The 22,285-nt window shown below is 46.8% G+C and overlaps 1 protein-coding gene across 4 annotated transcripts in view; it reads left to right on the forward strand.

Moving 5' to 3' along the window:
• The window catches only part of TEAD1 (TEA domain transcription factor 1), a 146,168-nt gene that overhangs the window by 117,669 nt on the left and 6,214 nt on the right, over positions 1-22,285 (forward strand). For 2 of the 4 annotated variants that reach the window (XM_088525821.1, XM_088525823.1), the window contains exons 5-10: positions 1,179-1,190; positions 2,322-2,456; positions 2,648-2,694; positions 3,530-3,591; positions 5,557-5,681; positions 16,002-16,175. In XM_088525821.1, the coding sequence (XP_088381947.1) occupies positions 1,179-1,190; positions 2,322-2,456; positions 2,648-2,694; positions 3,530-3,591; positions 5,557-5,681; positions 16,002-16,175 (555 nt within the window). The remainder of the gene's footprint in view (positions 1-1,178; positions 1,191-2,321; positions 2,457-2,647; positions 2,695-3,529; positions 3,592-5,556; positions 5,682-16,001; positions 16,176-22,285) is intronic. The other 2 variants (XM_088525822.1, XM_088525824.1) reach the window with 1 other exon arrangement.

The raw sequence follows: 22,285 nt of genomic DNA on the forward strand, positions 1-22,285 counted from the left end.
ACTAAAGATGTTACTTCCCTCAGAAATCCTGATTGTAGCTCCTGAAATTAAGTAGTGTCAGGCTTATTGCTAACACTCATTGTCCCTCCATGGCAGTTCAGAAGCTGCTGCTCCTGGAAGCAGGCAGGACACGTAAGCCTTGAAGCAGTTGCCAGCCCTGCCCAGGTCATCACTCAGGATGGGCCTTACGTGGGGTGGCTGCTGCCTGTGGAAGTTGGGTCTTTAGAATCCTAATCCCTGGGCACAAGCAGCAGCCTCCAGAAAGTAAAGCCCTCCGCTTGCTCCACTGACAGTAGCGCCAGGTTAGATGTCTGCCTCAGGCCAGAGCCACTTAGGCAGCTAAAGCGAGGCCTGTAGCTTGCCGGGGCTCAGGTAACTCCCAGGTACAGGCTTTCCTGTCACAGGCAAAGACTTCAGGAGATTGCAACTTGTTGTCACTCGCTACCACGTATTTTCAGTCTGCCGACATCAGAGAGCAGCCAGTAAAACACCCCGTGTTGAGCCCTCCTGGCCTCCTGCCCTGTCCGCCCCAGATCTCTGTCCTGCTCTTGCCAGTTCAGATGGTTGGAGTTGTAAGGGCAGCCACTACTTGATAAAACAACTGAGTTTCGTTCGCCCTAATGCTAAATGCCACATCCCCTGGGCACAGCGGCCGGGTAGGGGCTGCCGCGTACACGAGTTGTCAGGTGCAGCAGGCAGGGCCTTACCTGGGACGGGGCAGCACCATGTCTGTAGCAGCCGCTGCGCTGGGCTCCTGCCCGCCGCCCGCCCGTGGGGGCGGCCGCGCAGAGGCGCCCGCGGTGCCGCGCGAGCAGCGCCCGTGCGCCGGCCTCCCGCGAGGCGCCACCGCTGCCGCCACAGCAGCTTCTCCCTGCTCCACCTGCTGCCCTCCCGCCCAGCGGTGCCGCTCAGGGCTCCCCGAGCTGCGCACGAGGGGCCCCACTTTGGGCTCTGCCCCTCTCGTGCTGCCAGCTGGGGCTAGTGTTCCCCTGTGCTTTACCTTTTTTGCTTTCTTTTAATGAATCAGTCCCTGGGTGAAAATGATGCATTTGTTTAAACTGAATATTTAATGTTGAGCAAACTGCTCTTCCTTTGTTTCTTATTATTCTGTTCATATTTTGCTAAAAATCTGCTATTCTACACAACCATTTTAATAAACTGTTTGTTGTTGTATCCAGGTAACAAGCATGGTAAGTATTTTAACTAAACCAAGTATTATGTACCTTAGCTGTGCTTGGCAGAATTTTTGGCTAGCTTTTTTTCTGTACTTTCAGCCTGTGCTGTTTCTAAAGGAGCTATTCAAAGGAAGAAACTGCTCACCTATATTATTACTACTACATACAAGCTTTAGGGGGAGCATATGTGCAGAGTCATGTACCATATATAAGAGCATGCATCTCTTGCCAGCATGCTTGCTACTTTGCTTGCAAAGTAAAGCCAGAAAAACAGAAAAATTCTTGCCTAATATTGCTTGTGTTCCTTCATTCTAAGTCATGTACCTAAATATTAGCACTTACGCAGTACTGGAGATGAGGAACCCTCCTTTGGCAGATAGTAACAGTCTACTAGTTCCTTCTTTTATGTAACAGTTAATTCTGTTGCATTGGAGACATTGCTTCCCTATTCTGTGGTCATACACACCTGGCAGTGACCAGGATTCCAAGTGCTCCCTTAGTACAAGTAATTGATTGGAAACCCCCTTTTCTTAAACTAGTTTCTATGTGCTTGAAAACAGAGATTTTCTGGCTAATTGTTTTCTTTGGGAACACTGGAAATTGGTAAAGCACCACAGTTGGAAATGTAAAATGTCATACGTATTTTTGCGATACAACTTTTAAAATACTTTCTGACAAACAGAATTAGAAATGTTTTCAAACTTGTGTCATGTTCACAAGTCAGTCGCAGTTCTGTGCTCTCATTTTCAAGTGCAGTATTAAAGGTAAACTTCTCAGTGCAAAGTCATAGAGCCCAAGTGCCAGGGATCCCTGTCCTGCAGGGATCAGCAGCAGACCATTTTCAGGCAAGCCTGGTATAAAATCAGCAGAACTTGCCCATGTAAATGGTGGCAGCAGTTTGCCCTCCCTGCAGACTTGGGGAGCAGACCGAGCGTCCAGGGCTGTCACACCACGTCCCAGAGAGGTGTTGCCCTCAGCTAGTTTGAGTGTTAGCCTCCGTGCTGTATTTTTTTCCTGCATGGTTTGCTATTTTTGCATTTTCTGTGTGGCTTTTTAAGTTTTTAGTTATGTGCTTGTAGCTGCAATTATTTAACATCATTTGTTGTGCCAAATGTTTTAAGACTCCATGTAATTGTCATGTTAAAGGATCAGACAGCAAAGGACAAAGCACTCCAGCACATGGCAGCAATGTCATCAGCTCAGATAGTCTCAGCTACTGCTATTCACAACAAGTTGGGCCTGCCAGGAATTCCCCGTCCTACATTTCCTGGGGCACCTGGGGTAAGTTGTTAGCTGAGTCCCAAAAAAAACCCTGTGTTTTCTAACAATGTTCAGTAGAAAACTAAGGCTGAGTGAATGGATTAATGCTTTCGTTTGTGTTTGCAAGAGGAATCATGCTTGTTCAGAAATAGCCAAAGTCTTTCAACAAAGAAAACAATTGTGGGTCTGTTTGTTTGTTTTTCCTCTTTCAGTTCTGGCCGGGCATGATCCAAACGGGGCAGCCTGGATCCTCACAAGAGTAAGTCTGAAAAATAAAACATCCTTCTCTATGCACTGTGGGGCTGGCTTGTGGAGTTTGCTGCCTGAGGATATCACTAGGCAAAAATCTATAAATCTTTCTAAAAGGAAGGAAAAGATAATACTATGGAAAGAAAGGGTCCTTGCAGCAAAATGAACTAGTATTCAAAAAGTTAGAAGGGATCCCAGATCTCAAGCCTGGCGCTGAGCACCTCATGGTAACCTGCTTTTTCCTCCCCTGGGAGGGGGCAGTGACAGTGCTAGGGAAGCCCCTGATTAGGTTTTACCCATGAATAAGTTTCCAGGACAAAACCTTCCACCTTGTTCACATATATGAGTGACACTGGAGGAGAAGGGAGGTTTCCCTGCAGGACAGAGGCCACTCAAGGCCTGTTGGTGTTTGGGGGCACCAGCCCTGGGCACCTCGATGCCCACAGCACCATGAGGGCAGGAAGCCTGCGCCCTTCCTTCGGTGTTTTTAGCCCCGCAGCAACATCTTCCTGCCTTATTCCCTTTAGGTCAGCGGGAGTCTTTGTGGCCTGTGGGTTGGTGATGTTGGGATTAGCAGGGAGTCACGGCGGTCACGCTTAGCACAACCTTGTGTGGAGTGGGTCAAGGCAGGCCCTGCCTGGGAGCCTTAGGGGTGTTGGGTGCAGTTCCCCTGCCCCTGTCTCTCTGTTACCTCTTTACTGCCTGACTTTTAAGCATGCAGTATAAGGAGGCAATATGTTTGTGGGTAAATGGCGTTAACCATGTATTTTCTTATAGTGTGTGATGCTGGTAGAGTAAATTGTGAGTGATGTGGTGTGTGATTTTTGTGTAACTATTTATTCCAGTGTAAAGCCATTCGTTCAGCAGGCTTATCCCATACAGCCATCAGTCACAGCTCCCATATCAGGTAATTCTGCCGTTTGTCATCTCCTTTAAAAAGACTTGGCGTGTGCACTGAATGTGATATATTAATTCCTGAGATGGACAGAGCCTCCTCTCTGGGTCTAATGTCTCCTCCATCCAACCCCAAACTTGTCCCTACCAAATACCAATGTGCAAGTACCTGGTTATATGTGAAGGAAAATCACTGGGGTTCCTTTTTAGTTTTAGGTAAGAGCCACTAATATGTGTGCAAAGAACTGTTGTGATATGCGATCTCCAGGCTCCATTTCATATCATAGGGAAACAGCTTGTAAAAAACAAAATGAGTAATAGGATGCCTACTTGTATTTTAATAGCTAAATCTTCCATCTCTAAAAAGAATAAGCATCAATTTATTTTAAATGGTGGCTAAACTGTTCCCAAAGCATTTATGTTTAGTTTTAAGTGTAAAATATCTTTGTGCATCTGCTTGTTGATAACTTTCCTCTCCTGAAGGCTGCTGCTGTGCCCAGTACCACTTAAGAGATATCGAATGTTTATTCTGACTTTACTTGCTTTTTTCTTGACTACTTCTTTTTCCCAACTTTGTTTCATTGCTAATTTCAGAGAAATTCATTGTGTATTTGCAGGTGGCAACTAGTAATCAACTTCACATCTCCCTCACCAAGCTGCACCAGGCTTCTGGTTCTCCTTAACCTGCAGTTTTCTGGCTCTTACTTGTTTTTTTTAACTGCCTGCTGCTTTATGCTAAAACCAAGGCTATCTCTCTGTATTCCCATTTTTTTCTTTTGTTCTTGATCTTCCTAACATGGTTCTCTAGAGTCAGGCATCTTGATCATCCTCATCTTTTATTCTTCCATAGTTTCTTTCAAAATATGATTATTAGGATTTCTAAAACAGTCAAAGAACATTCATAAGTTTTGAGTTCATGGGAATTCCTATTCATATTTACACAGGCAAGTTTTGACTGCTTTAATTCCCTGTTCCATACAAGCCTCAAACCTTCCTTGTCTAAATTTGGGGTTGGGAGTCATTTACTGAGCTCCCATTGTGAGATAAAAATAAGTTCCTTTGACCTCTCAGTTCAGGGTTATCTTGCTTTTCTAACCCTGATGCCTCTCTCCTTCCCTGCTTGTGCCTGCTTCTTTCCCAAGAAGTGTCACTGCCTTTCCACTGCTGCCTCCTCTTCCTTTACTATCCTGCTTCCTTCTCATCTAATTTTCCACAAAGAGGAGCAAGAGAGAGTGTTTATTCTTTCTCTTGAGGTGAATTAGAGTTGGTGGTTAACATCCCTTCTCTCTCTAGATCATGTCATTCCCTCTTTATTATTTTTTTTTGTCTCTTTAGGGTATGATTCAGCTCTCTGCAGTAATTATTTATTATTATCTGTAATACAGTGATGTCTAAAAGCTCCAAAAGAAGTCAAAGCCCCAGTGTGCAAATACATAGCAAAAGACAGTCCGTGCCTTGAAAAGCTTGTACTCTAAATAGGAAAGAAGAATCGAGAGCGGCAGAAGAAGTAGGCAAAAAGAGAGGTGATTTACTTGCAACATGTAGCACATTAGCAGCCAGAAATGGAAGCCCATTCTCTGGACTCCCAAGGCAGTGATACCTTCTCTGTATCTTGCTGCCTGTTTCCAAGAAAGGGTCAACTATAAGTCTTGTGTGAAGTCTCTATAAATTTATATAATATACTATATAATATAAACAAAGATCCTGCAGTGACTTACAACCACAAGGAAGCAAAGAAGTAGATTTTTTTTTGCACTGTTCTTAGCTCATCTGAATTCCTTCATACTGGGCTGGGACCTTTCTTCTACATGTTATTTTGCATTTGTGTTGTCCCGTTTTAATTCATTCTGAATTTATAACTTGTTAAAACTAATATAAATAATCAAAGGCAACATGGGAGATTCACAGTTTTATTTAATCTGGAAAATGTAGATGAGAAATGATCAACAGCCTCATTAAAACAATCCCCCTGTTTTAGGATTTGAGCCCACATCAGCTCCAGCTCCCTCAGTGCCTGCCTGGCAGGGTCGATCGATTGGCACAACCAAGCTCAGACTGGTGGAGTTCTCAGCTTTCCTCGAACAGCAGCGGGATCCCGAATCAGTAAGTGCTGCCCTTTGAATCCACTAATTTTGTTTTTCTCGTTGCTCCCCACTTTCTGAGTGCACTACCGGTTTTAAATTTGGATGGAGTACACGGGGTGTTTCTATGTTCACTACTGCTCGGTGTCGTTTTCTTCCTTTCGTGCACTGCTTTTTCCCTTTCGCTGAAGGGTGAGGCAGTGGTGGTGGCCTGTGAGAGCAAGCATGGCTCATGGTGCCATGGCCCTCCCTGTCGACCTAGTTTAGCAGTAGTACCAAAGTACGTCGCATTTTTTCACAATAATTCAGTTATGTACTTTAAGTTAAAACTTAATTCCTTTCATAACAGAAAGAGAAGAAATGGCCAACATAAAAATATGTGTGTTCTTTGACACTATTATAAAGATTGACTTTTGGGATTTGCTCTAGGTATCAAAGAGAGTCTATTTTAGTTTATGCCTTCCAAGTATGAACCATTTCTCTGTATCCCTTCTTTTTTCTTTTTTTCTTTTTTTTTTGTATTCCTGTTTCTTATTTTCTTTTTTTCTTTTCAAGGTGGTAAGGAAGGATACCAACAATTAAGCAAATGTCTCTTTTGAGCATAGCCCACCCCTTTCCAAATGTGATTATAAATTGAACAAGTTGAGGTTAGTTATCTGAATGTTGAATCACTGGCTCTTCCAATCCAGGGTTTGAATTCTGGGGATTTTTGAGGAGAGTTTTGCTTCTGTGTGTTTTTTTTTTTTTCAATTCAGATAGTTGTATCTTCAGGGGAGCTTATGAAGCTGGCTATAATATTTTATTTACTCCAGTTAGCCTTGAACTTTTATATTAATCATTGTGTATTTACCACGGACATTTGTTAGCAGCCTAGCACTGCTTCTAGTGCGTCACAAAAAAAATCAGAAAAGCTCCTTGCAGTTCAAACCTGAGAATTTTTATTGAGATAATTTCGCAAAAGCAAATACTGTTATGAATGAGTAATACAGCCAGGCCATTCTTGTTCATATTTCTGGTAAAATGCAGTAGCTTGGAGCAGAAAAAAGCTATCACATGCTATTTATAATTCAGTATTGGAAACCATAGTATTTATGGGCTCTGGCCAGGGGTGTTATCCAGGGAGTGTTTACCCTGCGTAATGGAGATCAGAGACGCAGCCCAGAAGCCTCGCAACAGAGGAATCCTTCTGGCAGAGAAACACCTCAATGAAAATATAAGGTATCTCAGCCATTGACATACTAAATATGTGGCAGTGTTGGGTGGCTGTGTTACATGTTGCCAGGTGGAATTAACTTTGAGGGAAAGGTGTTTGGCAGCAATCACTTTACTAATTACATGGCTTTGGATATCGTACGGGCTCCCCGCAGCACGGCCACGCTGGTCACAGGTTCCAGCGCCTCCCCTCGCCCCCGTGGCTCTGGAGCAGACTGCGCCACAGCCACATGCGAGCGGGCAGACCTGCCTGAAGGTCAGCACTCCTGCTCCCATTGCATGCTTATTCCAGCAGTTTTCCTATTTCCCCTGATGTGCCAGAATTGCCGTATGCAGGGAGTACCCATGCAAGGATTAGAGCTGCAGTAGGGTGAGGGCTTCTGCACCATCCCTGGTCCTTGGTGCAGAGGTCACGCACACGACATGCACGAATTTCTTGTGTCGCTTACACATCGTGCTTGGCTCTTACATGCCTTTTCTCCCCCACATGGTTATCCAGGGCCTAGCCATGCCACCCTCTATCCTTTCTGCATAGGTTTTTATAATGCAGCCTCCCATGCAAAACCCATGGGTTTGTGCAGCATCGGGCTGCTGTGTATCTGCGTGCACTTGCACACCAGGGCAGGAGTGAAGCGGTTCAGTGGCCAAAGAGCTGTTATGTCTGTCCTTTGCAGCAAACCCTCTCAAACCGCGCGTGCCTTCAGCAGACAGCGTGCGAGGGCCAGTCACTCCTGGTGCCCAGGCCACGACACTGCCTGCGGAAGGGAGCAGATCTGCAGCACAGCTGACAGCAAAAGACTAAAAGATGCTGCCTTGGCCAGCGAGGGCGGCCGGGACCCCCCGCTCCGCATACTCCCCGCTGGTGTGCGGGGCCCGACGTGCCGTGCTCGGCCGTGACGCGTGGGGCCCTGGGCTCAGCAGCCGTGTCGGGGCTCTTGCTTTTCAGGCAGGTGCTGACTCTCTGGGGAATGCGACGCATCCACGTGTGCTGCAGACAGAGAGCTGCAGAGAAACGTGGTTGCCCAGATGGCCGTGGAACTGCGGCAAAGCCTTTTTGGAATAAACTAATATTTTCTGGAATTCCTCAGGTGTACAGGGAGTTTCACAGGAGCTTGCCCTAGCTTGCAAGTGTGCTGCTGAAAAACCTGCCTTTCGAGTGCAATGCATTTATGCTGGAGGTTTGCTAGAGCAGCAAGGGTGTGAGACTACCCAGGCATATTTTTTAAAACCCAGTTACTTGAATGCTGGAATGCTGTAAAAGTAAGGCACAAAGCAAAGTAAATTCCTCTTCATGGGGGGAATGGTATAGAAAGATTCGGGTTTTTTGTTTGTTTGTTAGTATTTTTAATTCCTTTTTAAATACCAAAATCAGCATGCAAGGCACGATGAGCGTTCCAGGCAAAGTGCACATTAAGTCCTGTATGCAGGTGCTGTGCTTGCAACTTACCCTGTGCTCCTTTCTGCTTTGCTGGCCTTATAAATGAATATGAGCTTCCAAATAAGAATCTTGTAAGAGCTTGCACATATCTTCTGCAAGAGACAGATATATGTTCATGACACTTCTGACTTGTCACAGAGAATGTCACAAGTATCATTTTGATTAAATGCATTTCCAACATCTATTTTAAAAAAGAGAACTTCTCTCCCCCTCCCCTCCACAAAAACCCAAACCAGCTAGAAATGCTGCTGGTAGTGGAGCAAATAAAGCAATTGCACTTGAAAAGGAAGGTGGAAGTTCATTGAGAAGGGATTATTTGGCGCGGCACCCGGGGCCAGGCCCCTTGCCGCGCTGCTCCCCTCTGCTGCCCGTGCTGCCTCCCCCAGCACAAAGGTCCCCCCGCGGAGAGGTCACCGTGGGATGGGGCTCTGAACATTGCTGCGGTTCTTCCAGTGGCAATTGGCATTGAAAAGTACAAAAGCCCCTCAATGTCAGGCAGTTATGTTAATGGAGAGTGGGCATTCTGGTGGGTCGGAAATGTGCGCGGCAGAGCCCTCTCCCTTGTTGAGGCTGCTGACTTTCTTCCCCTCGCCTAGCTACAAAATGGTGCCATTTACACAATGAAAGGACACAGTAAGCTGGCCTCACACTAACCGTGCACAGGAGATAGGCTGGAAGATCTAAGATGCCACGGCCATTTCCAACAGCTTGGAACAGGGATTCTGTAAGTAAGGGGGAGCAAAATTTCTCCTTGTTTTACATGAAAATCAAAGCCATTTACCAGCATTGAGCTCAGGATTCCTCATAGGGCATTTTGTGTTCAAATTTGGCTTCTGAATGGTGCACAGACCTGCCCTCATGTGCCCAAGCACCAGGGCTCTTCTCACTTGCCTTTAGTTACTACCAACCCCATGTATTCTGACTACATTAACAAATTTATTTGCCAATCAGCTGCTTTCAAGAGAGGATTTATTTAACGAGGGGCTTCCCGTTTGCACCATGGTGGCTCTGTGGTAGTTCGGGGCCAATGCTGAAACCAAATAATCCCATGTTCCCCAACAAGTATAAACTCCCTGAGTGCTCAAGCAGACTAGAAGAGACCCAAACAACTGTGTGCTACACAAATAGCTACAAAATTCAAAGGCTGCAATATTGAAATGATAATAATTCCAAGTTCTCTTAAATATATTCAAGCCTGCTTTCCAGCAAGGAAAAAAATACCACTGCCCAACACGAACAGAAAAAAAAAAAAAAAAAAAAAAAAAAAAAAACAAAACAAAAAAAAACCTTTCTTCTGCCCCTCTTCAAGCCTTTTCACGGTTACTGCTGCATTCATTTCTACAGCCAGCTCTTCAGGCAGGTTTACAGCTAAAACGACCTAGAAGAATAAAGAAGGTGCCTGATAAGCACTTTTGGTTTTAACTCACCTATCCAAACTGTCAGAGAGTGTTAGGTCCAAATTTCAAAATATATTTTTTAAAAGTGGCAAAGAAATAAAATATTCTTTATGTTTTAATTCAGGTTTTACAGATGCTGTAAAAGGGCTTTGTGAGCCCAGGGAGAATTGTGCCTGAGAACCAGAAAGCAAAAGCAATTGCAAAAGGGCCATAAAAACAGCCCGCCGTCATTAGGCAACTGCCATAAAATTCACCAAAGTTAATCAAGCCACCTAAGTGATGAAAAATAAATGAGATGTTCTCAAAAAAAAAAAAAAAGGCAAGTCACCTTTCTGGCCAGTGGGCAGTGCTAGAGGTGTTGCTCAGCTTCCTGCAGCCCTCTAAGCAGGTGCAAGGTGCCTCAGCGTTCTACTCTCAAAGTCCTCAAGTCATCTCCAAGTGGCATCTCGGTTATGTGGAAAGAAAGAGAAGTAACACTCAGCTTTGGGCAGATCTGTCTTGGAGGGTCCGACTCAGAAGTTTAGGAAATTTTAAACTAAAAACAGACCAAGTTTAGCCAAATCAAAGGTGGTGTTTGTGCAGCGCTTGGGGAGGGGGCACTGTATTCGCTAAAACGCTCCCTGCGGGTGTCTCCAGTGCGAGGCACCGCGAGCCCCGTGGGGGCGGGTAGGGAGGGCATCGTGGGGCAGCCGCCGGGCGCAGGGCAGCGCTGCCCGGGCCGGCTCCGAGCCCGGCCGCGCTCTGGGCGCTGCTGCTTCCCGGGAGGCCCCGGCTGGGCGCGCGGGCAGCAGGTCTGCGCCTCCGACTTGTGCAAGCTCTGCTCTGCAACCGCCTGCGTCTCGCCGTGTGCATGCGCACTTGAGGCCCCGTCACACGCGCTCGCTCCCTTTGCTCGGAATCCATCCCTGCTGTTGAGAACCCCCCAGCAAAACAGTGAGTGCTATTTTTGTGCAACTAAACAGAAGCACGAGGGCCAAGCGGTGCTGTCAGCTCCCTCTGCCGGCCCTGGCAGGCCCAGCTCTCCTTTGGGCCCTGGGGCTGGCACGTTGCTGCGTGGCCTTCCCGGGGTTTCGGCCCTGTTTCGCTGCCCTCCCTGCTCTTTCTGCCGCTTCCCCTCCCCAGGTGGCCTTGTGTGGCAGCCGAGCTGCAGAGCGGAGCTTGCGCAGGTTGGGAGGAGGCCTCACGTGTCTGCGCTGCGACGGCCGCCTCCACTGCATGCCCGCACAGAGGGTTGTGCCTGCCTCGTTCAGTGCATGGAGATGGCCCTTGATTGATGAGCAGCTGTTGAGTAGCTTGTTTCCTTCTACTGCTGAAATGCATGGCCCCGTGCCCTGTGTACAGTGGCACTGTCTAAACTCTCCTCCAAACACAATTATTAATTTCCCCCACTTGCATTTTGCAGATATATTAATGTAGTCATTTCTTCAATGAAAGGGCATTATTACTTCCATTTTACAACCCAAGAAATTCAGGTGCAAAGAAATGAATGGGCCCTTGATTTTGAGGGTTCCCCTTGAGTTGTCATAAGCCTGATTTTTCAAAATACTTTGCATTATTGAGAGCTTCGTATATTCAGGCATAATTTTCCCACATGAGCATTGAGCACTTGTGGATGTGGGATCCAAGGTCTCAAATGAGGCAGAGCTGAAGGACACGTCATCACTGTCGCGCTCTGTGATGAGGGCGATGGCACCAGTCCCGCGTAGCAGGGACGCCCAGGGAGCGGCTGGGAAGCACCGGCAGGGCCGGCTGCTTTGGCCGGGGCTGCCACGTCCCGTGCGCGGCTCCCACTCCAGCAGCACCGCCCGTGCGGCCAGGAAGGAGCCACAGCCAGAGCTCCCCTTCTCCTGCGCCTCCTGGCTCAGCCCCTGGGCAGACCTGGGCAGGGGATGAATGGGCAAACCAGTGACCACGCGGTTGTGCAGCAACAGCGTGTACAGAAATAACTGCGCGTGGCAGTGTTAAACACCCTTAACAACAGGAATTGCTACGGACTCTAGTGACAGCAATAACATGTTAAAACTCCTGATCTGTTTCAGTGGAGGGTAAGAGCAAGTGGAATGAAGTATTCACTTACTTGTATTTTGGTAGAAATAAGAAAAAATGTTGGCAAAGCAAGTTATTCTTCTACATCAGCAGGAAATTAAAGAGTATGAGCAGTATGAGATGCGGAGAGCCAGCAGAGCTGGGGCTGGGCAGGAGCACACAGGCAGCTCATGTCTTAGCGGTTGCTTTCTAATCCACACATCCCATTCGGTTCCTCTTTCCTCCAGGAGCGCAGTTGCTGCCTTAGCGCTTGAAAACGATGGCGTGGCCCGGTGTGCGGAGGTGCGCTGGGAGTCGCTGCACGGCGCCTGTCCCGAGGAGCCAGGCGCTTTCCCTGTGCTGTTTTTGGTCCCTCTCTTGAGGCCAAGTTGAGGTTGGCCCCATCCTTGCCCATCTGAGCGGCTGCGGCAGCCGAACACTCACGTGCAATATCCAGTCTGAGCGCAGGGGCTCCCCCTCTGTCCCAGGGGAGGCAGCAGACAGGCAGCAGGGCCTCCTCGCATCCTCTCCTTGGGCTGAAGGGTTGTGAGCCAAACGAGCCAGCGGTCATTTGAGCTCGCCAGCCTCTGGTGGCAGCGTTTCTCCCAACAGTTTGCTGCTCCAGGAGAGCAAGGGCCTCGCCTCAGGTTGTTACACTTGGCGTTTGCAGGAACTGGCCAATGTCATGCCACGGCCTCGCTAGCAGCGCGTTCCTAGCGGCCGCTCGGCGCGCTGCCGCCCGGCGCGGCCCAGCGCAGCCCCAGTCCTGGCCCCAGGAGCGCTGCAGCCCCCTGCACAGCAGCGGCACCCGGCACTGCCTCTTGCTGAGCGCCTGCTCCTGGGGGCCCAGCCTGCAGCTGCAGGTTGAGCGTCTACCCCTCGCTATCGGGCAGGTCTGGCATGTGCCCCTTGCTATGGGGCATGTCCAGCGCATGTCCCTTGCTATGGGGCAGGTCTGGTGTGTGCCCCTTGCTGTGGGGCCACTCTGCGCTGCGGTGGGGAGCAGGGCAGCGGGCAGGCCCTGCCACACGCAGCCCCTCGCCGTGGCCCGCGGTCTGCGAGGAGCTGTGACGAATCCGTACACTGGCTGATAAAACAAATGTAGGTGATTTGTCTTTGTTCCGCTCCAGCTTAAGCATTACCATCCCCTGCCACTGGCAATTTGTCTTGGTTCCTTTAAATTCCTAAGTGGATTATAATTTTTCTCGTGGTACTATTTGACAACAGTCATTTTTCATGGCTTTAGTGCATTCTTCAGATAGATAGAATTTTTTTAAGGAAAGGAGCCCAGTAAGAGGCAGCCATCTCCAGGGCATGTCACATAGATGCAGATGCAGAAGACAAAGTAGCTGAGAACGTTCAGTGCATTTTAATGTAGTTTTTATCCTTGGAAAATACAGGAATTGACCTATGGTGGTTTACAGCATCTAAAGCATGTTATTACCCCCATGGCAGATGCAAATCCATTAAATAGTGTGGCTTGAGTAAATTCCTCAGTGCCTAATGTCTCTCAATGGCTCTGGAATACTCACCCTAAAATATCAGTGAATTCTGACTGTAATTAGGATGTTTTTGAGCTTTTCAGGCAGTAATAACCTAAAAAATATAGGTACACAACTCAGCTTTATTGCCTTTATCTGTACACACAGTTTCGTCTTGAAGTTTGTTTATATAAACCTAGGGGAACATTTCAGTATCAATTTATCCAGCTCCTAATATTTATTACATTATCATTATTAGGTTGTAGAAATATGACGTATCTAATTCGATTGGTAATGATTCTACTTAGGATAGGAATTACAGCACATAAGGAGAAAATAATGACACGTCGCAATATCAAAATAAACATTTCAGTCCGAAGAATGTTGTCAGGTGATGTCATACCATCTGTCCCACTGTACCCTGCTGGAAATGCTGCTGCAGCAGCATCTGGTACTTTGGCAAGCTCTGCAGACAACTGTAGTAGCTCTGCAGCTGCCTTTTAACTTTACTTTTATATTTAAGCAGCACGAAGACTTCCTGATTTGCTCCATGCTCCTAAAATATGATTTCTTTAACTGCTGAGTTCTGAGCAATTTATATGTTTTCCTGGTTTTCAAAATACGGTGCAGTGTGTAAATTTGTCTTGGGAATTTGCATTCACCAAGTTCTTAAAATGAAGCTCTTCCTCCTCTTCCCTCTGCAGTGACCTTTGAGCCCAGCAAAGAAACCCCTTTGGAGGGAGGACATTTCCTAGGCTTAGGAGAACTTGAAATCTCAGTTCTTTTCCAATAAAAACGTGGTTATTTGTGTGACCTGGAACAATTCCATCAGGAAAGAATGAGGAAAAGAGTCCCAGAATAAATAATAACCCAGTAGCTAATGGGGAGATGTTTGCAGTGACACGGGAAGAGCAGAGCGCTGCTTTGGAGCATCGCGGTTCCCTGGGCACAGCACAACTGCTGGGCGCTTCCCAGAAGGATATGGGGGTGCTGCGGAAGGAAAACGTTTCACTTTAGTTTTTCAGACTTGAATTTTAAGTGCTTGCTTCCCAGAGGGGAATTTTCATCATTCCCCTTGATAAACAGAGATGTCTTGGGCCCCACTGGTGACTCAGCCTGTGCGCGCAGCCCTCGCTGCCAGCACGAGCAGCTTCCCAGGAATGGCTGTCTCGGGCTCCCGGCAGTTCCTAGGAAGTTGGGAAGCGTCTGCCCTTCCCTTTGACTGGGTTTACAGAAGGCTCCTAGGGAAAACTGTATCTCACATATTGAGCATGTATGTGCTCACATATTATATGTATTGAGCTTAAGACTTGTTTGTGCAGACACCGTATCAAAGTGTAAAACTCTTCTCCTTTCAGGAGAATTAAAAAAAAAATGTCAGGAATAGACAACATAAACTCATTTTTGGCCACGTACTCAGATGAGTGTTCTCTGATGCTAAATTCAAGTTTCACTGTGCTGGATGATTTCAAATACATTTCAATTTAATCTTCTAAGCAGAGAAATCTAGCCAGTCCATTTTCTTTTCCCCAGAGTTTTGGACATCTGCTCGGGAAGACTCCACTTACACCGAAGGAAGGCTCTGAGTGGATGTCCAATTAATTTAGATTTGTCATTTCAATTTGTTCATTCTGCAGGTATATTGTAAACAAAATAGCTTAAATGAGGTCTGCTTTGGGGTTTTAAATATTTTATTTGTGCTTACCAGTTGGGAATTGCCCTTTATATACAGCATCTGTTCAATATGACTGGGTTTTCTGTGTTCACTGACTGCGTATCATTTTCCTTTAATAGAGACAGCAAAATGTTTCGTGATGGGCATAGTTAAAACCCCAAATGTTCAGGCATGCCACGAGCAAGCTCCTTCTGTCTGCCCCACGATGCTGAGAGCTGCTGCCTGGCTAGTGCAGCTTCTTTGCTGTCAGTCCCTGCATGGTAATTTTAGGTGCTGAAAGGTGCTCCTGACTTGGAGAAATGGCAGCCCATAAAAGATCATATTGACGGCAGTTGGGGGCTGCCATGGACCTCCCTGGGCCTTGGATTTCACCCCAGAAAGGAAAAGGATTGCTTAGGTGATTGCAGTGCTTATGATTAGGTGCGATGGGATGAAGTTAAGAAATAAGGAAACTGAAGCTGAGCACATTTTGGCAGAGATACTCATCAATGAAACTAGCTCCCCAGGGAAGTGGTAAAAATGTGTTTCTTTAATATTACATGGGTCGAAACATTGGAGGACATACAGGAAGGAACAGCAACACAGTGTAACTGAATTCCAGCTATTGCAGTTCCAGGGATTAAAGGAAAATCTGTTCCATCTCTCGGAGTTAAGTGGCATTAGCGTGTGTGATTCAGTGTTTTGTTCTTTTAAATGGGAGCTGCAGCGATGCGGGGTCTTGGGCACTAGCAGAAATTCAGAGAGAGGCAGAAATTGGCTTTCCTCTTGACTGTATTGATCTTGTGATGTTCTGCGAAGGGCACTTCATCACCTCCCTGCCACTGGGTCTTTGAGTGTAAATTACTCCCTTGAAGATGTCCATGTTGTGTGGCTGGCAGGGGGGACGCCGCCTTCGTGACGCTGACCCTTGTTCACTCGGGGCTTGTGCCACAATCCCTGAAGTTGTTTGTGGAAATCGTGCTACAGATCATCGTGGTCCCTGGAGTAACGTGCGAGTCGCTCAACCCAGGAAAGCTGCTTCTGCAGCAGCAGTGCACAGACCTGCCCTCAACAAATGCCTGCTCTTTCTGCACAGCTCTGATTTTCCTGTTTGTTGTTTGTTTTTCCCTTGCAGTACAATAAACACCTCTTCGTACACATTGGACATGCAAACCATTCTTACAGTGACCCATTGCTTGAGTCGGTGGACATTCGTCAGATTTACGACAAATTTCCTGAAAAGAAGGGTGGCCTAAAGGAATTGTTTGGAAAGGGGCCACAAAACGCTTTCTTCCTCGTAAAATTTTGGGTGAGTAAGACATTGAGATGTAGAAACTCTTGTTGGTCAGGCCCATGCTTGGCCTTTGGCACCCTTTAGTGCACTCATGGACGTTTTCTTGCATCGCTTAGAAGAGCAAAGCTGTCTATGCTCCGAGCGGGACGTCAGCCTGAAGCCGCTCCTGTCTGCGCTGCAGACAACCTCCACGGGAGGCGCGGGCCGGAGCGGCCTGTTAGGAGCAAACAGATAAAGTGGGTGCCTGTTTGGAGATGGTGAACTGCCATCTAGCGGTCTGAGGCAAGACAGGAGAAGCCACTTACGTGGAGAATTTGAAGTATTTTTGTGTTTCAAATGTTGGCCCATTGATGAATGCAAATAATACAAATATGACTCCTGACATCAGCCCACGCTGACACAGCAGGTACCAAGCTATGTTTGAACCCCATGGTCTGCTGTAAGATTGCAAGCTTGAGAGAGTTCCAGGACTTCCATAACAGTTTTGGTTGCTGGGATGCATCTGCTTTCCTCTTGCCTCCTTGGGAGCCAGTCACGTGACTGAGCTTCAAAAGTAAAACCTGCTCATGAAGAAAAAGTTTGAGTGGAAGGCCGAGACGTTAAAAAATGTGCTGATCTAGTTTGGATGAATTTCTTTAATACATCAGATCTCCTTGGTTGCATTTACAAAACCCCACGTTGGTGATACTACAGGTTCATCCAAAAAGATCGTCAAATCTCTTGGGTAGACCTTACGCTCACAGTGATGCTTTTTCTACATATGCACTTGGGGTTTTGTGCTCTGCTCGTTTTCATCCCTACAGTTATCATCGGAGCATTTAAAATGCTTTTCCAGTGCTTGTCTTTCAAAGCCACATCAAAAGGGGCATATTCAGGATCTAAGCACAGAAAAGGTTGATCTGGAGTCACTGATTATTACTAGGTTTTCTGGTTGTCATTTTCAATCAAAGCTGACCTACCTGGCTGAAATACTCTAGATCTTATACATACCTCAGGATTCCTGTCTTACCAAAAGGCTTCTGTGGCACCAGATATGGGAATAGAGAATGAAGGAGAGGTATTTTTCAAATGTGTTTTTAGAAGGGATAAACCCTGAGCAGGAGGAGTGCTAAACTGCATAAGAAATCCATTGGAAAATTCCCACGACATAAAACTCGGGAAGAGAGTTGTAGACCAAACACGTGAGGGCTGGCTGAGTGTAGGCCAGGAACAGGAGGTAGCAGAGAACTGCAAACAGAAGGCAGATAGGAACAGAGTGAGAAAGAGGGAGGGTGAATTTGGGATGAGGAGCCTGTGAGAGACAGAGAGGCACAGAGGAGGGAGTATGCGAGAGGGGGGAACGGGACAAGCACAAGGGCAGAAGAAATCCCGCTGTGGAGGAACATGCTTAGAGGTAAGGTCTGTGACCACTAAGTCAGTTTCCTTGCAAAGCTTAGGCTTGAGCTCACGGACCCTCATCTCACCAGTACCCTGAGGAGTAAGTATCTCCCTGAGAAGTAAGTAGTGAAAGCCACTAGCAAAAAGAACGTGGTTTTGCCGCTTAGCTCACACCGGGAACGACAGGCGATGACAAGCCCCAGGCTTCATCCTGGCCCACGCAGCAGCAGAGCTGTGCGACAGTCATTGACGTACGTGCAGGTTCTGCTTTTCCTGCATGTGGAAACTGATTTTCAGATATGCTGAGATGTATCAGATATGCTCAAAGATGTATCTAAAGCCAGTAAAGATCTTTGGAACATGAAGGTCTATGTCATATTCATGACTTTGAAAACTTAATTACGAGGCTTCTCTGATGATCACCTACAAGCAGCGAACACCTTTAATCCTCTCACCTCAGCTCCCCAGATGTAACATGGACAGGTCTGATAACCACCCACCTCCAGTGGTCACTGAGAAAACAAACTCAATGACATCTGTAAAAAGGGAAGATAATGCCATGAAGAAAATGTTTGTAAAAATAGCAGTTCTATGTTCAGTGTGGGTTTTGAGCAGTGTGCAGGATATAAGGACTGTACCACGCTGATGAATACTGAGTAGATGCTCAGTGGGTGAGTGTGCAGTCACGTAACTAAAGACTCATAATGCAGTTCCACTGCCAGGATGCAGTAAGCGGTACAAGCAACTTAAATCCAACGGTTCCTAACTTCGCCTGTGCCTTGCAGACTTAATGGTCTTTTAATTGAATTTGGGGTCTGCAGTAACTGAGAGATTGAAAAACATATAGTGCTAACATCCTTCTGAATTAGGCATTAAAAATGTGGTGAGCGTGCCTTCCTGAGCCAGGGCCTCGGAGCAGGTTAGCTCCGAGGTTCCCTCTCATAGTTTGAGCAAAGGCCGGAGGGAGGAGCACAGGGCAGTGCTGTCTGTGTGAGAAGAGTCATGATGAATGTCCTGCTAAGAACAAAGTTCACACCAGGGCCCCCAGCTAGAAATATATATATATGTAGGAAAAACAGAAGATGGCTGTCATGAGAGTTAGATCCTAAATTGTCAACTCACTGTCCTTTGCTTAATATCTTTTGTGCTAATAAGATATTTCTTCAGAGAGAAAAAAAATGAAAAAGGTACTTTGCCATTTTTATGAAGAATCTTTGGAAATTATTCTAGAGCAGTCTCATTTTACCAGAGTAGAACTGGCAAAGGTTATTGACTCCTTTTTGACCTCTCTAGGAACACTGGGTTTATTAGTGCAAAAATAGAGTAGATTTTTTTGTAGTCTTGTTCTTTTCTTTTAAATTCAGTATCTGCTTCTGAATCAGTAACCATTCTCCAACTCCACCCACTCTAAATGACACAACTTTTCCCAGGTTCTGTCCATGTAGTATGGTTCTTGCTTATTTGCAACACTCTCACCCTTTATATAGCTCTTTCACATTTCCCATTGTTTCTGTTGCCTTCTACCTTTTCTTCTTCATTATCGTGTAACCCCCAATAGTTTCCCCAGTGCGGCAACCTACTGAGTATCGCTGAGCAGCTGCTAGTCAGCCAAGTCCAAGCTTTGGTGTAACATGATAGTAATGTGAGTAAAAGAGAAATAGGATTTTGTGTTGGGCAAAGTACAGGTGGGAAAGCACTGCAAGGAGAATCAAGAGAAGAAAACCAGGGGCTCAGAACGAGAGGATTAGAGGGAAACCACATCAGAAACACAGGCAGGTGCTGCGGCATGTGGCACCCTGAAAGTGAAGGATTTGATGCCTGAAGTGATGACAAGCCTGTAAAAGGATCTGAAGTCAGCACATCCCTGTAGGTGGCAAAAAGCATATTTCATTTAGTCATTAAATCTAGTACTAAAAGGAAGGATGGGGAGCCGGAAGCCCCGAGAGGTGAATTCACGCTGAGAATGACCTAAGGCAGCAAGCAGCTTAGCTCTGGTAGCTGGAGGGGATGCTCCTCTGTCTCTTTCCCATTTAGCTTCACCTGAGGCTTGTCAGCAGAATTGTTTCCTTTTGGTTTTCCCTGTGATAATGGTTATAAGATTTGATTACAAAAAAAGGGAGAGGACAGGGCTGAAATGTTGCAAGGAGACGTTTGGCAATTGTGGCGTTTGCAAAGCATTAAAGGTACTGAGTACAAAGCAGTGCCTTGTTTTGCTTTGCAGAGGTTTATTGGTTCATATGGATTTTATCTCCTGTGAAATACAGCCTGATGCTGTGAATAGATGAGCTCCTGGCCTCAATCCTGGTGACACATCTGGATGTCACACTTGCCGGCCTCTTCCTACCTGTCCATGCAGGAGGTGTAAAAGGAAAAGCTTCTCTGCCATTACTTTGGCATACATCTGACTCTGGCAAGGTAACTGCTCTACAGGCAAAATTAGGACCATATCTTCTTTTTATAACCCTGCTGTCTTTGCCATTTTTATCTCTTTCTAGTACTAGACTAGTACTAGTTAATCTAACAACCAATTTTTACTGTAAGATCACCTTCAACATTAATCGATCAGTGAATATATGTCTCTAATACAGCCCAGACCAAGTTCTTTCCTGTTCTGCTCTGGTTGTGAATGCTGCGACAGGGCTTCTCTTCTCTCCTGCCTGCCCTGCGGGGCGCCCTGTGCCCGCGCGCGGAGCCCCCAGCCTCGGGCGGGCTCTGCAGCACGGGCGGCGCAGGGCGGGCAGTAACGTGGCCGCGGATTCTGCGCCGAGTCTGAACGCTACCTTCTGCTGCTGCAGGAACAGGCATGGGGAGCAAAGAAATCTGAGAGGAGGAGACATCTTTTCTAATTAGTGATTCAGGAAGAAAAGAGTTGAAATAAGCTAAGATTGGGCTTTCCTACTGATCCGATCCACTGGCTTAATTTTAAATGCTTGCAATAGCTCGAAATATCCTTCAAGCTGATGGAAGCTTAGTCGGAGCTCAGTACAAGTCTGAAACAGAGACCAAAACTTATCTGAGGATGCACGGATGATATGAATTGATGTTTAAAATTAATGCCTCAATTTGCAGGAATCTGCAATGCAAACTAGGAGTTTTAGAAAGTATTGCATATTATAATTAGGGCAAGTGTTTAAAGATGCTTTGAAGTCCTAAACATTTTTGAAATTCAAATGTAGAGTAGAAATAAAGGAATCTACACAATAAAGGGACATTAAATTGTGTCCCCCAAAATTTCACTGTTTTATAGATGTAAATATATGCCATAATTAGTGGTAAGTAACATGAGGAGGATGGTTACGTTTATTCCTATTCTTATTCAAAACAGCTGTGGCATGAAAAATAATTCTTCTTCTCTTTGTGATACATTGGAACAAACAATTTACCCATGTAATCAGTGCTCAGCAATGGCTTGTGCCTCTGGTCTGCTCCCACCCCCTCTGCATTTATCCCCATGTGCCTCAAGCAGTCTGGAAAGGTGCAGCGACTCTTTGTGCTCTTCAGTCACGCACACGCACAACTGCCCGCTGCCCTTTTCCGTTTGCGTGTGATTGATATTGCACAATGCAGAAGCTCGGATTTCGCACACACGCACACACACATGCACACACTTGCCAGCTTTGACTGGCAAATGATCCGCGCCTCGCCAGCGGGCGCTGCAGTGTGCATGGCTCTTTGGCCAGCAATGCAAATGTATGCAAAACAAATTAGATACGGACAAAAGCATCCCCCGTCTCCCTCCCCTCTGCCCGGCGCGGGGAGCTCTGTGGCCTGAGCCGGGCCGGGGCTCAGTGCTGCAGAATGGCTAATGAGCGGGCGCAGAGCAGCTGGGCCGGCAGCGCAGCCTGGCCTGTCCATCACGGGCCCAACCATGTGGCAGCCTGGAAGCAATTCCAAAGCTGCAGCGTAACCATCAGTGAGCTCTGCCAAGGATCCAGATGCTCCTGCTGGAAAAAATTGCTTCACAATTTGGAATCTCTGCTCTTTGATCACCCTTGTAGAGGAGGAGGGGAGGCACGATGTGGTCGCATGAGTAACACACCTCCCCACAGTCAGCAGCAGTTAAAACCTGCATGTTGTTAACAAATGACCTTATGTGCTTAATGTTAACTACTGCATGCTAGTGTAAATTGCCCTGGCCCTCCCAAACCCCGCGCTGCTCCCCAAGGTTGCTGTGTCCCCTCGGAGCAGCAGGAAGAACCTTCTTAGCAGGTTTTGCTCGTGTTGCTTCTTCTGTCAGGCGGCAGCGTTACAGCCCCTGCCGCCCGCTCTGCCGGCAGCCGGCGTGCTGCCCTGCGCCCCGCGCTGCTGCCAGGGCTGGCTCCGGCACCCTGGCAGAGGCTGCTCCATGCACTTGAGATTCCTCCCATGTCACATTTTCAGGGCTACACACGGCAAGCTATGCTGTATTAATGAATTAATCACTGGGGAAAGGGTGCCAGAAAGCTGAGTGGCTCCCCCGCTTCCAAATGGATTCAGCTTATAAAGCTCCGCTCTCAGAAATAAATCAAGACTAGAATTTTACTTATGAAATCCCTCCCCACATGTAAAAAAAGGAATTCCATCTGTGTTTTATAGGTTTGGGATTCTTTTCCTAGATTATAGTTATCTTACATTTTAAAAATCAGTGAGAAAATAGGCTGCTGCTCATCAAATGTGATCACACCATCATTTGAGCAGTTATTTATCTGTATGTGCTACACTAGTGCCTACCCCCCCAGCACTGTGGGTCACCACATTGCACTAGACAC

This window comes from Tinamus guttatus, unplaced genomic scaffold (assembly GCF_059628265.1).
Source record: "Tinamus guttatus ecotype Peru unplaced genomic scaffold, ASM5962826v1 Tinamus_guttatus_pri_ptg000240l, whole genome shotgun sequence".
NCBI classification, from domain to species: domain Eukaryota; kingdom Metazoa; phylum Chordata; class Aves; order Tinamiformes; family Tinamidae; genus Tinamus; species Tinamus guttatus.